Source organism: Canis lupus, chromosome 9, assembly GCF_048164855.1.
Source record: "Canis lupus baileyi chromosome 9, mCanLup2.hap1, whole genome shotgun sequence".
Classification (NCBI taxonomy): Eukaryota; Metazoa; Chordata; class Mammalia; order Carnivora; family Canidae; genus Canis; species Canis lupus.
In genome coordinates this window covers 31,856,300-31,870,986 of record NC_132846.1, presented here as the reverse complement: position 1 = coordinate 31,870,986, position 14,687 = coordinate 31,856,300, and the positions used below count along the sequence as shown (strand labels likewise).

General features: G+C 37.2%; 1 protein-coding gene across 5 annotated transcripts in view; it reads right to left on the bottom strand.

Annotated features, from left to right (window-relative positions):
- Nucleotides 1–14,687, bottom strand: part of CDKN3 (cyclin dependent kinase inhibitor 3) — a 31,316-nt gene that overhangs the window by 15,368 nt on the left and 1,261 nt on the right. The window contains exons 2-8 of one of the 5 annotated variants that reach the window (XM_072838629.1): nt 13,591–13,673; nt 11,528–11,583; nt 10,963–11,007; nt 8,340–8,562; nt 4,724–4,755; nt 2,346–2,446; nt 337–566 (exon numbers count right to left, since the gene is read on the bottom strand). In XM_072838629.1, coding sequence (XP_072694730.1) covers nt 480–566; nt 2,346–2,446; nt 4,724–4,755; nt 8,340–8,562; nt 10,963–11,007; nt 11,528–11,583; nt 13,591–13,673 — 627 coding nt within the window. In that variant the 3' untranslated portion in view covers nt 337–479. Of the gene's footprint in view, nt 1–336; nt 567–2,345; nt 2,450–4,723; nt 4,756–8,339; nt 8,563–10,962; nt 11,008–11,527; nt 11,584–13,590; nt 13,674–14,687 lie in introns of those variants that run through there. The other 4 variants (XM_072838628.1, XM_072838627.1, XM_072838626.1 and 1 more) reach the window with 4 other exon arrangements.

Sequence of the window (14,687 nt, the reverse complement as noted above, 5' to 3'; positions counted from 1 at the left end):
CTCATAGGATCTCTCACACTTTTGTAGGTCTATGAAGTAGAAAAAACATGGGAGAAAATGTGGGAGGAATAGAGGGTGAAAGTTATTTGATTTTAGCTTGGGTACTCCTACCAGTTTTTATATTTGCTACTATGGTATATTCCACCCAGTAGTTACAAGTTGTAAAATGAGGTAAAAGTGTGGTAAATAATAACTATAGGCAGTCAGCTATTTTTCCATATGCTTGTTTCAGCATTACTTCCAGGTGAAATATACCAGAGAAGCCAATGCATTTCTAAAAAAGGAAATTGTATAACAATTTTTCAATCTTCTATAAGAGATGAGAGACACAACAGATTTGTCAATAAAAGCTTTAGGAATATCTGCACATACACATTTACATTGAAGTTGGTAACACTAGTAAGTTTCATTTCAATACAGATTATGTTAAATAGCGCTTAAATTTCAGACATGGTCATATATATGTTATTTGAAATTCTTTATCTAGATACAGATCTTGATAATGGATCTCTTGATGATAGATGTGCAGCTAGTTTGTCCCGAAACTCATGAAGATAATTATATTGCTGAAAAAAGTAAAGATACATTGAAATATACTGTAGAAAACTAGTTAGCAGAGTAGTCACAATACCAGTAGCAATTATGAATAAAAAAATAATTGCTAAGAACAGTTCTACAACTTTTGAGTAAGGAAGTGTTTGCATTATGAGAATTTTTACCTTTCAGTAAAGCTGCATATAGTGTGAAAAACTATTGCTTTAAAAATCAGAAGGTAGCATTTAGTACACATGAATGTTTTATAAAAATCTGAAAAATCCTTTCTCACTTTCCTGGCAGGAGCAAATTAAAATTAAGAATATTACATGAAGGCCTTCTTTTTGCTAGTGTATTTTACCTCTGGGGTTAAGTAGGGAGGAGAGCGTACTTTCTATAGCAATTAACAATGGTATATTCAAGAAACTGTTTCTTAATTTATGGAAGCCCTAGATTTCTGCTTCTTGGGGTGACATAATCCATCTGGAACAATGTTCATAGTAGTCAATGTTTAAAAAATCAGTAATCTTAACAGATAAGTGAAAAAAGGCCTTAAATAATTTATTTGCAGTTTTAATAGTTTCCCAGAGGATATTCTTATTCTGCCAATAATCTCATTTCTTATTACTGGGAAGTGAACATTGTGCACTGCTAGCTGTATCAGCACGGAGATGGCGGAGATGGGAGAGCCTGTTTGCTACAGAGTGCTGAGGTGATCAACTGACAGCCCATATGATGTGGGCTTCATTGTCTCCAGGATAAAAGATGTAACATGCACACACGTGGATATGTTTTTTTTTTTTTTTTTTTTTAACGTGGATATGTTTGACCATTTGGTTTTGTTTCAGACACCTGAAAACATTTTGAATTTGAAGAATCATTTGATTTTAAGAGGTAAGAAGGGGAATTCTCTGTTTTCAGAACCTGTACAGTGAAGTGGATCCTCTATGGATTGTTTTGAATGATCTTATTTAAGCCCTGAGAATCAGGCTGGTTGGTGAATTTGTCAGTTACTATAATTAATTCACATTCATGACTGTTGGGTAGACCCCTGACTCTGGGAAGAGGGACTCAAGTCCAGGAAGCTGCTAAAGGCCAGGACTCTTGTGCCTGATTCCGTGATTGAGTCCTAATGCTGAGACAGGGCACTTGGGAAAGGAAGACAAATTAAGTTTACAAATCCAGAAACAAAGTGAAATCTGCAGAATCTTTCAGGAACATTAATATCTAATAATATTCTTGGGGCACTGCTACTGCAGAGATTTTTAAGTGTTAAGCGGAGAGGAAATGTGTAAGCTGTCACTTGAGTTATCCACAGTAAAGGGTAATTAGCATTGTTTTGTGGGGTGTTTTTCTTTCTTTCTTTCTTTCTTTTTTTTTTTTTTTTTTGTATTATAGTCATCCATCTGTCTTCGTTGACTATTTTGGTGATATGATGGATCTTTATTAGATCTTTCTGGCCAAGAAACTACCGAGTTTATTGTAATCATCTCATTTGGTAAAATTTTGAAATTCATTCCAAGAACTGAATGGGCAAAAACTGAACAATAGTAGATCTGGCAAGAATAAACTGGAAAAGTTCAGATTTTTCATTATTTTCTTTGAAATACTGTGAATTTCTTCAGTATGTTTATATTTAACATAAATATTAATATATTAATTTAACATGTTTATATTTAAAGATAAATTCTGAACAGGTGATACATGAATAATAGAGTGCTTTGGGTTTTCACTGCCCTTTGGGTGATGAATTCCACTGTGGTGTAACTGCCCCCAGCCCGCCAGCACACAGGAACGGGCAGCCTCCTTACCTTGATCGTCTGTATTGCTCCAGACCCTCGCAGGTCTCTCAGGCTGTCGATGGCTTGCTGTGGTGAAACTGTGTCCGACAGGTAGAGCAGGAGACAAGCGGCTACTAATAGAACATGTTAGGAAAATAGTATATGATTAGATAATGATAGGGTAGGGCATTGTGTATTTATTTTTTTATTTTTTAAAGATTTTATTTATATTCATGAGAGACACACACAGAGAGAGGCAGAGACATAGGCAGAGGGAGAAGCAGGCTCCCTGCGGGTAGAGACTGATGCGGGACTCGATCCTGAGACCCTGGGATCACGTCCTGAGCCGAAGGTGGATGCTCAACCACTGAGCCACCCAGGTGCCCCAGCATTGTATATTTAATTAGACTTCCGCTGGTGCAGAAGATGGAGTTTTGGTGTCAGTGTGCAAAATGAATTAAAAGACATTTAGTAGGTGTTTTTGACAGTTAAATTATGATTTCAAATGATTATGGTTGGTTGAAGTTTAAACTGGCTTCATTCTTTTTAACAGCTTTATTGAGTTCTATTTAATATACCATATAATTCATTCGTTTAAAGTGCACAATCCAGTGGATTTTAGTGTATTCACAGATTGGTGCAGCCATCGCTATAGTCAATTTTAGAACATTTTCATCCCCTCAAAAAGAAATCCTGTCTCCTATTGTCATCTCCCTGCCCCCAATTACCTGCCCTAAGCAACCACTAATCTACCTTCTATGGGTTTGCCTAACCTAGACATTTTATATAAGTGCAATCATATGTGGGCTTTTGGGATTGGCTTCTTTGCATAATGTGTTCAAGACTCACCTATTATGGCATGTAACTACTTCATTCCTTCTTATAGAGAAATAATATTCCATCATATGGATATACATTTTGTTTATCCATTGTCAGTTGATGGGCATTGGGTTAGTTCCATTTTTTGGGCTATTGTGAGTAATGCTGCTATAAATGTCCACGTACAAGTTTTTGTGTTTTCATTTGTTTTGGGCATATATAACTAGCAGTGGAATTGCTGAGTCCTGTGGTGACTCTATGTTTAACTGTTTGAAGAAGTACTGCCAGATTTTTTTCAGAGCAGCTGCACCATTTTACATTCTCTTCAGCAGTGTATGAAAGTCCCAATTTCTCCACATCCCAATGCATATTTTCCATTTTTTTGGATAATGGGCATCCTAATGGATATCAAGTGGTATCTCATTGTGGTTTTGATTTGCATTTCCTTGATGACTAATGATGTTAGGCATTTTTCATGTCCTTAGTGGTCATTAGTATATTTTGTTTGGAGAAATATCATTCAGATCCTTTGCCTATTTTTATTTTTATTTTTTAAAATTTTTATTTATTTATGATAGTCACACACAGAGAGAGAGAGAGAGAGAGAGAGGCAGAGACATAGGCAGAGGGAGAAGCAGGCTCCATGCACCGGGAGCCTGATGTGGGATTCGATCCCGGGTCTCCAGGATCGCGCCCTGGGCCAAAGGCAGGCGCTAAACCGCTACACCACCCAGGGATCCCCTTTGCCTATTTTTAAATTGGGTTTTCTTTTTATTATTGAGTTGTAAGAGTTCTTATATATTCTAGGAAGTCCCTTATCAGATATATGGTTTGCAAATATTTTTCTTCACTCTGTAAGTTGTCTTCATTTTGATAGTGTCCTTAGAAGCATAAAAGTTTTTAATACTGTTCAACATTAATTAAAAGGAATAACTGTTTCTCCAGTATGGCAGTTTGTTAGCTACTTTTTTTTTTTCTAACACATTTTTTAAAAAAAGTGAACAGGGATCCCTGGGTGGCGCAGCGGTTTGGCGCCTGCCTTTGGCCCAGGGCACGATCCTGGAGACCCAGGATCGAATCCCACATCAGGCTCCCGGTGCATGGAGCCTGTTTCTCCCTCTGCCTATGTCTCTGCCTCTCTCTCTCTCTCTCTGTGACTATCATAAATAAATAAAATAAAAATTAAAAAAAAAAAGTGAACAGTAATTGCATGAAGTAATTATAATTAACTTCGGTTTTCGTACTTATGATGGATATTATTTAGAATTTGCTGTCAGTATCATAACAACTGCATAGGGAAAACATTAGAAAACACAACACAATGCAAGAATGCAGGTGCTAAGACTTAGAAATAATGTTTTGCAGAAACCTCAAAACAATGTTGAAAATACCTCCCATTCTGCACTCTGGCTTTCTAGAGAATACCAAATTAAGGGCCTTACATAATTCTTTAGGTCTTAGCAGACTTATATTGTGTTTTGTCTCATTTTAACACAAGGTGAGCATACAGCCCAGAAACAGGATACTTTCACCTACTTTGAGGATAAAAAAAGAAAAAAAATACTGAGTAATGAAAATACATTTCTTACCAAGGCAAGATCTCCCAAGTCCTCCATAACAGCTGAAAGGGAAGCACAGTTTTGAATATTATACATTTTCCTTCCACCTCACTAATTAGGACTAAAGACTTGCTTTTTCTGCCTTCTATTTCTAAACCGAATAGTGCCTACTAGCACAATGCCTGGCATGCAGAGGTTAATAAATATTTTTAAATGAATCAAGAGCAAAGCATGCTTATTTATTTGTTGGTACTCTGAACACTTCTGTCAATGTAGATAGGGCCTTTTTTGACCTTTTTAAATACCGGGATCCACCTATGAGAAAGAGGGACATGTTACTAAATAGAAACTAGATTATTTTGACCAACTGCCAGTTTATTTTCCTCTGTCTCCATAAAACCTTAGTGGTTATGGAACAAGTCTGTATGACAACTCTTCATTTATCTAAAAAGAATACAGAGGTGGCGTGTTACAGAGGTTGAGAACCTGGGTTCTGGAGCCCCGCTGCCTGGGGCTGAGTGGTGCATCTGTCAGTCTGACATGTGTGAACCTAAGAAGTTATTTAACCTCTCTGGGCCTCAGCCTTTTTATCTGTAAGATGGTGACAGCCACAGTACCTGCATCCTGGTTAGAACCGAATGAGATAACTAATGTTTGTAAAGGCCTTACAATGGAGCTCAGCACAGGGTAAGAAGTCAATGAATGTTAGTCTGGCCTTCTGAAGAAATCAGCAGTTGTGCAGAATTGGATTTTCCAGAAAAAAAAATCATGATGAAACCTCAAAGCACAAAACCATTCATTCTAATTACTTTCAGAGATGCTTAAAAAATGTTTTACGAGATTCCTAACTTTCCTAGGGGGTATACTGAACCTACTAGCGTGGTGCTGATGACTTCTCAGGAACATGAATTGCTGCGGTGTCCTGTAGATGAGGCAGCAGATACGCGTCTTGGGAGAGGATATGAGACAGAGGGCCAAATAGGTACTGACTCCCAGAGTATTCATGAGGTTGCTTTCTACAAAGTGTCCTGATATAGGGCTGTTTTCAGAGATGAGGGTTTACCCCAGAAAGGTAGGAGGCAGAACACATCAGTGGTTTTCTACAGGATGAATACTGCTTCATACCTATACCTTTATGCTTCTTCCTTTGATTCCTGCTCATCCTTCAAAACCCAGCTCCAATTGCCTTTTCTGACCTGCCTTTGTGCCCCCCACAGAAGCCATGTCCTTTGTGCTGCCTTGTGTACTCCCTGTGCGAGTCTTTCTGCACTCACATGGCAGGGCTGTTGGCCCGGGCTCCGTGAAGGGGGGACTGTGCCCCACGGTGCATACTTTGTATTCATAGTGTTTGGTACATAATGGGTATTGTGGGTTGAATCATATCCCCATAAAGATATGTTGAAGTCCTAATCCCTCATGCTGTGAATATGACCTTATCTGGAAGTAGGGTCTTGGCAGATGTAATCAAATGACGATGAGGTCGCTGGGGTGGGCCCTGATCCAGTATGACTGGTGTTCTTCCAAGAGGAAATACCCCAAGAAGACACAGCAACACAAAGAGAATCATGTGAGGCAGAGGCAGAGGTTGGAGTGATGCAGCTGTGAGCCAAGGAATGCCAACGAGTGACGGCCACCACCGAAGCTAGGAAGAGGCAAGAAAGGGTCCTATCAGAGTCTCCGAGGGAACACGGTCCTGTTGACACCTTGATTTTGGACTTAACAAGCTTCAGAAGTGGGGGAGAGTAAGTTTTTGTTGTTCTAAGCTTTGTAGTACTTTTTACAACAGCATAGTACAGCAGGCAAGCAGTGTTTGCTGATTTTATAAAGGAACAAAAATGCGGAGAGAGAATCAGCGAGACAGTGCTGGTAGACAACAAACTCAGTTTTTGAGGGATAAACCCTAGAGCCATCTAGCAATGTGAGCACTCAAAGATGGCAGAATGGATAGAAGATTATTTTTATCCCAATGTTAGTTACTGTAAGATATCGTGGAAAGCTCTACTACGATGGAAATTTCTAGTCATCAGATGCTTTATTTTATGGGAGCCAGAAGCATTCTGCGTAAGCAAGGCTGCCCGACCATCCTTCTTTCTTTTTTCTTTTTTTCTTTTCTTTTTTTTCAACCATCTTTCCATCCTGTTTGTATTCTGTTAAAAAATCAGACAGCTTTGGTGTGCTAGAACCTGCTTCAGTAGACTTTGTTAAATTTCACTAATCTGAGCTAATTTGAGCTGTGGAAACTTCAGTCAAGTCTGCTTTCAAAGATTTATTAAAAAAAAAATCAGAACGGATTTGAAAGATGGGTCCAAAAATTGGAAATTATTTTTCACGAGCTACATGTAATTATTTAATGCTATTTTACTTAGACCTATTAGAAAATTTAGTATAGACAACTTTATCCTAGAATTATGCTGTTATAATTAGCAAAGCAATTAGTAATTGCTTACAATTCACAGATTATGCTTTTCTCTAGAGGAAGGTTGGAAACTGTAGAATGTAGGATGCTTTCTAGTTCTTTATTCCCTATTCTCCAGGCTATAGCCCTCTGTACATTAGAGTTTAGTTCGGCCACAGTGTGTGTCCCCAAAGACCCTTGTACTAGTTGGTTTGCCTTCAGAATGGGAACTGTTGGCATGAGGCCCTGGAGCTCTAGGTTGAAGGAGAGCAGCTTGGCTGGGCTTGCCCTTTCCCTAGGTGCCCTGAGATTAACTGGTTATTTGGTATAGTCTGCATACTTTCTAGTTCAAAGCAATGACTTTAGGGCTTTTGAGGTATCAAACTATTTAATACTCTATCTTGTTCCAGAAAGGATTAAGGAGTTTATCAGGATACAGAAAGTACAAGGAGCACAGAGAAGGACTAGTTTGCTCCCTATGGCTGGCTCTCCTCTGCTGTCTCACTTCTGACAGAGCAGATCTACTGTATTATCCACAGCACCACTTCCCATCTTTGTACTGCTACTGTCTACTGCTGATTGTCACTCCCTTTTTCCTTTCTCCAAGCTACTTTTTTTTTTTTTTTCCCTTCTCTCCTCCTTTTTTCCCCCTTTGGCCCATTTTATTTTGTTTTAAACTTCCATACCAGCAGCTTGTGCACAGCCATTGACGAACAATGAGAGTTCCTTTTTCATTTTGGTGGCAAATTCATATCATCAAATATAATCTTCATATATTTAAGATTTCATATTTTTAAGATTGCTCATAGCTTATGAATGATCCCTTTGCAAATTTTTAAAATACTTTTTTTTTTTTTTTTGCTGTTAGAGAAGCAACTAAGCAACTGAAAAGCTGACCAATGAGTAAGGCTATTATAAGAATGATACCCTACCTTTTGGGAGGAAGAGGGTCCCCAAAATTATAAGTAAAGGTCTAAGGCAAAAGGAAAGAATAAAAAGCCTGTAAGCCTGTTCTATAACTTTTCAGATCTACTCATTTATTGTCCTTACTCATCAAAAGTAACAATAGCAAATATCTGAGTGCTTGCCTTGTAGCAGACATTGTGCTAGAACTTTTCATGCCTTATCTCCTTTTAATCCTTACACCAAACTATAAGGTGGGCAATAACTGAGTAAGGATGGAATAGGTAGAAAAATCATTCTGACTATGCCATTCTCCTCATGTCATGTACAGAGAAAAGAAAAACGTACTGTATTAAGGTTTTTCGGTTATTTTTAAGGCAGATTGCAAGTTCCTCCATTATTTCACAGCAGCTGGCTATGTCAGGAGTCCCTCCATCTGGGATTGGATGATGATGAGTGATAATTCCGTACTGATGGTAGAGGTCCAAAAGGTTTGGGACTCTGTATTTTGACAGTTCTCCTCTGGTGCAGAAAACAAATATGTCTTGTATACCATAGCTTTTTAGTTCTTCTGCCAATAGACCAAGATACAGATGTACATGTACAAAATATTACAAATTTAATACAATCAAGACAGAGAATGTGGTGGTAAATTTCTTAAGCCAAACTAAGTAGATAACACATGATAATCTATAAATTTGAAATACTTATTGATAATCTAAAGCAATATTGATTTGTCTTCAAAGTAGGGTAAAAATCAAGCTACTAAGCACAAAATAGAAATTAAAAACGTGAACCAAAAGGTGATTAAAATTAAGCCTGACTTAATAATTCAAAATGCTTTTAACTGAATTTTAAGATGAGTCAACTATATTGCTGTTCTTGAAGAAAATCCATTTTCAGTACAACTTTAAAAATAAAATTCAAAACATCTAATATTTCAAAATAAGCCCTTGTGAAGAAATAATAGCACATTATCCCCCCCTGTTTTCTTCTCACAAAATCCATGTTTGCCACTTTCCTCACTCTGCCGTTTTGTTTTATCCTAAGCCTTGTATATAAAAACTCCAGTATGCCCATGGTGCCTGAACTCATGTTCTCCTTTCTATTTATATTGTGTTACACCATAATGCTTTTAATTTTATGGCCAAGGTCTCTAGGAAATAGAACGTTAACTGTTTTAGAATAAAGTGACTTAGCTAATTTCAGTATAATGAATATGAACCAAGCAGTAGTGCTATGGGCCATTCTATACACTGGAACATTCTTACGGCGATACTCACTGTAGAGTATTAGGTTCAAAATGAATAACTAATTTGGGCTGATCTCAGCCTCCTCTCTCTCTCTCCCTGCCTTCTAAATCCGGGGACATTTAACTAAGCGCCTTTTATCATGAACCTCCAGATACATACTTGAAATGTGGCTAGTCCAAATTGAGATGTACTGTAAGTGTAAAATACATATCTGTTCTCAGAGATTAAGAACAAAACCCCTGTATTTTATTAATAATTTGTTTTATGATTAAGACCATTGAAAGGATACTATGTAGGCTATATTAGGTTAAATAAACTATATCAAGTTAATTTGACCTGTTTTTACTTTTTTTAATATGGCAATTAGAAAATATAAAGTTACATACAAGGCTTCTATTTCTGGCTCCCATCATATTTCTGTTGGACAGTGCTGCTTTAGATAATACTATTATTTTTTGTACTTCTAAGAGCATTAAACCTGAAGTCAGCATACTTAACCATTTTTAAGAGTAAGTAATTTTCTATCTGCCTCTTGCACACATTGGATAATTTCTATTATACAGTGTCTTTCAAACTTTTCTAGAAAGGACTCTGAGGAGGGAACCACGGGGGGTGATGCAGGGAGATTCTAGGTCTCTCCTATCAGATTGTTGTCTTTTATACATTGGAAAACAGAAGGTTTGGCAAAATACTGGAAACCCTTTTTATAGAAAATACTAAATGAATAGGGCTTTCCAAAATGTACACGATTGGTTCTTGAGCCAGTGATTGTCATTATATTTTGGTCATGACTTAAATGTTCTCCAAATGAAAACTTCCTATCATGGCAGGTATCTCTAAATCAAAGAATCTTTACAAATACTGTAAGACTCAACTAACCTATTAGCCTCTGTAAGTCTTTTTTGGTAGGTAAGGAATAAATTAGAGAAAGCAAATTAATAAATTGATATTCCAAAACAAGCAGGAAAAAATTTTAGGATTTAAAAAATTTATAATGGTCAGAATCAAGATGTGTGTGTATGTGTGCGCGCATGTGTATATTAATTTATTTATATTTATTTTGGTGTATTATAAGGACATAGGTAGGACTATTAGCTTTGAAATATTCCAGGCCAACCAAGGTACAATGTTTTGAAAATCCAAGTTTTTTAGCACCGTGCAATATGTAAATTTCAAAATGGGGTGGGATATTAGGATATTTTGGGATTATTAGACTTGAGGCTACAGTGGTATAAGCATCCTTGAGCTTGTGAAAATGAAACCCTACTTCATCTTTCCCACCTAGATGTTGGCTCTAAATTTTCTACCCAGGATGTTCAATTTCACTACTCCTTCTGGGTTCTCAGCTCAGGCTTAATTTCTAGGATCACAATCAAGTCTGGAAAGGATAGTATGCTCAAAGATCTGGGCAGTGAAATGGCAGTTTTCTATTAATGTATTTACCACCCTCCAACTTAGACATTTTAAACTCAAATGGAATTTCTATGTATAACTACAACAATCAGTGAAAGGCAATGCTATGTTTAGTAAACAAGGAGTTAGTTCTCTGTGCCCTTCGCAAAGACATCTTTGCATAGTAGAGTAAGTCTATAGTTTGAAACTATGAAATAACATTCATTTGGTATGCTGAACAGAGACTAACATTGTTCTTTTTGACAACGAGATTTTCAGTGTTATTAGGAAAAGCTATTAATATGGTTGTTTCATGTTATACCTACCTGTATCTTTTTGGATATTTCTTCTAACATTTTTAAATTTACAACCTACAAGCAGTAATAAGGCAAGTGAAAAAGTCAGTGTTTGGTCACATATAACAAATATATTTAAACACATACACAGCTACTTTATAAAGTCATACCTATATGATCATTTATGTTTCAATTTCATTTTGAATGTGGATTTCAATTTCTTATATTCTTAGGAATATAACTGTAGGGATTCCTAGAACCCCAGCTAAGGAACTTCCAATCCAAAGATTCTTTATTCTGTGTCGTCTCTGTAACAAGTACCTGCCAGTTGTCCTCAGCCTCACCCTGTATCTCAGTGTTTACATTTTATTAAGGTAGGTAAACCAGAAATGCAGAATTGTGAATGAGTTCGGATGGGCTGAAGAGTGATCTGTGGCCTTTTAGCTAGAGCCCACACAAGGGCTTCCACTACTGAGTTCCCTAGGGTGATGATCTGTGAAATTCTTGTATTGCTCAGTACAATGATTTATTAACTGACAAAAAAAAAAAATTATCCTAAGTATATCAATAGGAAGCCAACTGTAGTCTTACCTACCTGGAAGAGCACATAAACCAAGAAACTGAGAACAATTCACTTGTGACAGGGGTAGCCTGAAAAGAATAAAACTTGAAGTTTAGTTCAGTTTTTAAGTTATAAATGGAAATTCAATTTAACAAATCTGTGCTTGGCACTGAACAAGGGTGTTTTAAAGTTTTATCATAGTCACAAAACAAAAATGCATATGCAAATAGCAATATGTTGTTCACAAAAAGGACCAGAAAGATTGGAAGTTTTATTTATTTATTTTTAAAGAATTTATTTATTTATTCATGAGAGAGAGAGAGAGAGAGGCAGAGACACAGGCAGAGGGAGAAGCAGACTCCATGCAGGGAGCCCAATGTGGGACTCGATCCTGGGACTCCAAGATCACTCCCTGGGCTGAAGGCAGGCGCCAAACCACTGAGGCATCCAGGGATCTCCAGATTGGAAGTTTTAAAACAGGGACTTATCATTTGCTTTGTCACATGTCACAATTTTATTTCCTTCCTTCCTTTTCTTTTTTCTTTTTTCTCCTTTTCTTTCTTTTCTTTTCTTTTCTTTTCTTTTCTTTTCTTTTCTTTTCTTTTCTTTTCTTTTCTTTTTTCTTTCTTTTCTTTCATTTGGGATGCCTCGGTGGCTCAGTGGTTGAGCATATGCCTTGGGCTCAGGGTAATCTCCAGGGGTCCTGAGATGGAGTTCCACATCAGGTTCCCTGCAGGGAGCCTACTTCCTCCCTCTGTCTATGTCCCTGCCTCTCTCTGTGTGTCTCTCATGAATCAATAAATAAAATCTTAAAAGAAAAAAGATTTGTTTATTTGAGAGAGAGAGAGTGTGTGTGCAAGAGCACACGAGTGGAGGTGGGGTGGGGTGGGTTGGTAGGGAGAGGGACAAGCAGACTCCCACTAAGTGTGGAGCCCAACTCATCTCATGATCTCTGAAATCAAGAGTTGGACGCTTAACCAACTGAGCCACCCAGGCACCTCTGGTAATTTAAATTTACCCTAAAAATAATAATGCCTAGATTGCCTACAGCTAGTATAAAGCATACTGAAGTTACCCTGTGGTATGTTATCTGAAATGGTTTGTATTTGTTATCTTGGGGAATAAGCCAGAAAATGACCTTCTGATGGTTTTATCCCCAGGATTCATTCTATATTACTATTTTAAGATTTCTTTGTAGGACTTCCTTAAGCAGATATAATATCATATGATAAAAACCACAGGTCATTCTTTGTTGTAATAGATTTTGGTTAAGATAAAATAATTTCAAGAAATCATATTCTCAGTTTGCAGTACTCAGGGACAAAGCTGGTAGAAGCCAAAGAGGAGTTTAGAGGAAAACAGAGGGCATCATATAAATACCATATGACTTTGGGAATTAGATGAGTTTTTGAGTTTTAAAGAGGGGTATAAGGAGAAAGGAAAGGTAATTGCTATTTGATGGCAGAACAAAAAGACCTTTAGGGATAACATACTCTTTTCCCCTTCCTATTGTTGGGGTTTTCTTAGAGATTATTACATTTACAGGGATAAGGGAAAGCATTGATTGTTGTAGAGATTCTGGTGTAACAATAAGTCACTGTCAAGATTTGGAAATTGAATGTATATAGAAACATTTCTTTTTGCTCTTATATCTATAGTAATGTGGCTTTTATCTTAAGCAGGGTCTGCTAATAGATGCATTATTGTGGCAAGTAGTTCTAGGATTGGACTAAATGATAAACAATTAAATATCTCATCCTATGTTTGGTAAATGATTCTTTTGTCATAAAAGAATAAATAGGCTTTGGTCCTAATAGGAGATAGTCTGATCCTATCTCAACTCCTTACTTATTTGTCTCTATATGGTTTTCTAACATAAAGAATGACTTCCTTCTCTGCCTGCATCCCCCCAAAAGAGAGCCTTATTCTATCATAGATAGTAAATAATAGGGTTAGAGGATCCCTTAAAGATTAGAATTACACAATCAGCAGAAGAGAATCAATAAATATTTTCAATACGCAGACTATGGATCTACATGCGTTATGATGTACACAACAAATAATTAGGTCATCATTGATCAGAAGTGTTAACCTACCAGGATATCTGAATTGGAGTCTGTTCATCTTCAATAGGCTCTTCGTCTGATGAGTCAAACTCACTTGTTTGCAATGAACTAGGCTTCAAAAGAAATCAGTTATGTTAAATAAATGTAAAGAAGAATATTTACATATAAGCTGATTCTCGCTTAAACACACACTGAACGCATTTGTGCAATTTATTCAATCTGGAATATCAGAGTGATCAGCAATATCAATAATAAATTATTGATTCTTACTGTCCTATTAATAATTACAGTGCTCTGCAGTGGAAAGAGTTGGATTGGGAACAAACCAGGATTCTGGTCTTGGCTCTGCCATTTACTGTATAATCTCAGACAAGCAACTTCAGTTTATTCTGGGTCTCAGTTTTTTACAACCGTAAAGTGAGGAGATCTATTCATTCATTCATTCACAAACATTTCCTGAACACCTTCATTTGCCAAGCTCTGGAGATCCATAAAATAAATAGCTTCAGTAGAGTTGGAGAGATGTGTGCATAGGTTATAAAAAAAGAAAGTGCTAAAATGGAAGCATAAACTACATTTTTAGAGCCGGAAAGGAGTGACTGCTTAGAGAGCTGGAGAACGCTTCAGAGGAGAGACATTAGCTGGATTTTGAAGGATGAGCAGGAGGTTTTTAGGCAGATAGGGAAGAAATTAAGGCAATAAAGGCAAAAGGAGAAAGGTTTTGTTTTCAGGAACTGTGATATCCGAGCAGGGGAGATGAAGCCAGAGAAGTAGTTTACCTACCCCATTTCTCAAAAAATAAGCCCAACAGCCCAGCAGCTTGGTTGATGGGGAGAGGACAGACAGGAGATCATGCCCTCAACTTTGTGAGTCATTGGACTAGAGAGACTGAGATGGACTTTGTGTAATGATCTAAGGAGTTGGAACTCAATCCTGTAGGCGTAATTTCTACATGACTGATAGTTGTTTTATAGGACCAATAAAATATACATCTTTCTTCTTGCTTCCTGGTTGGAACCTACTGAGAGATAAAACAGTGGAGAGGCAAATGGAGATCAATATGTTAATTTCATTGCTGAGTATCAAAGGGAAGGTGTGGCTTTAAAGCTGTGGTCAAGTGGCCAGTC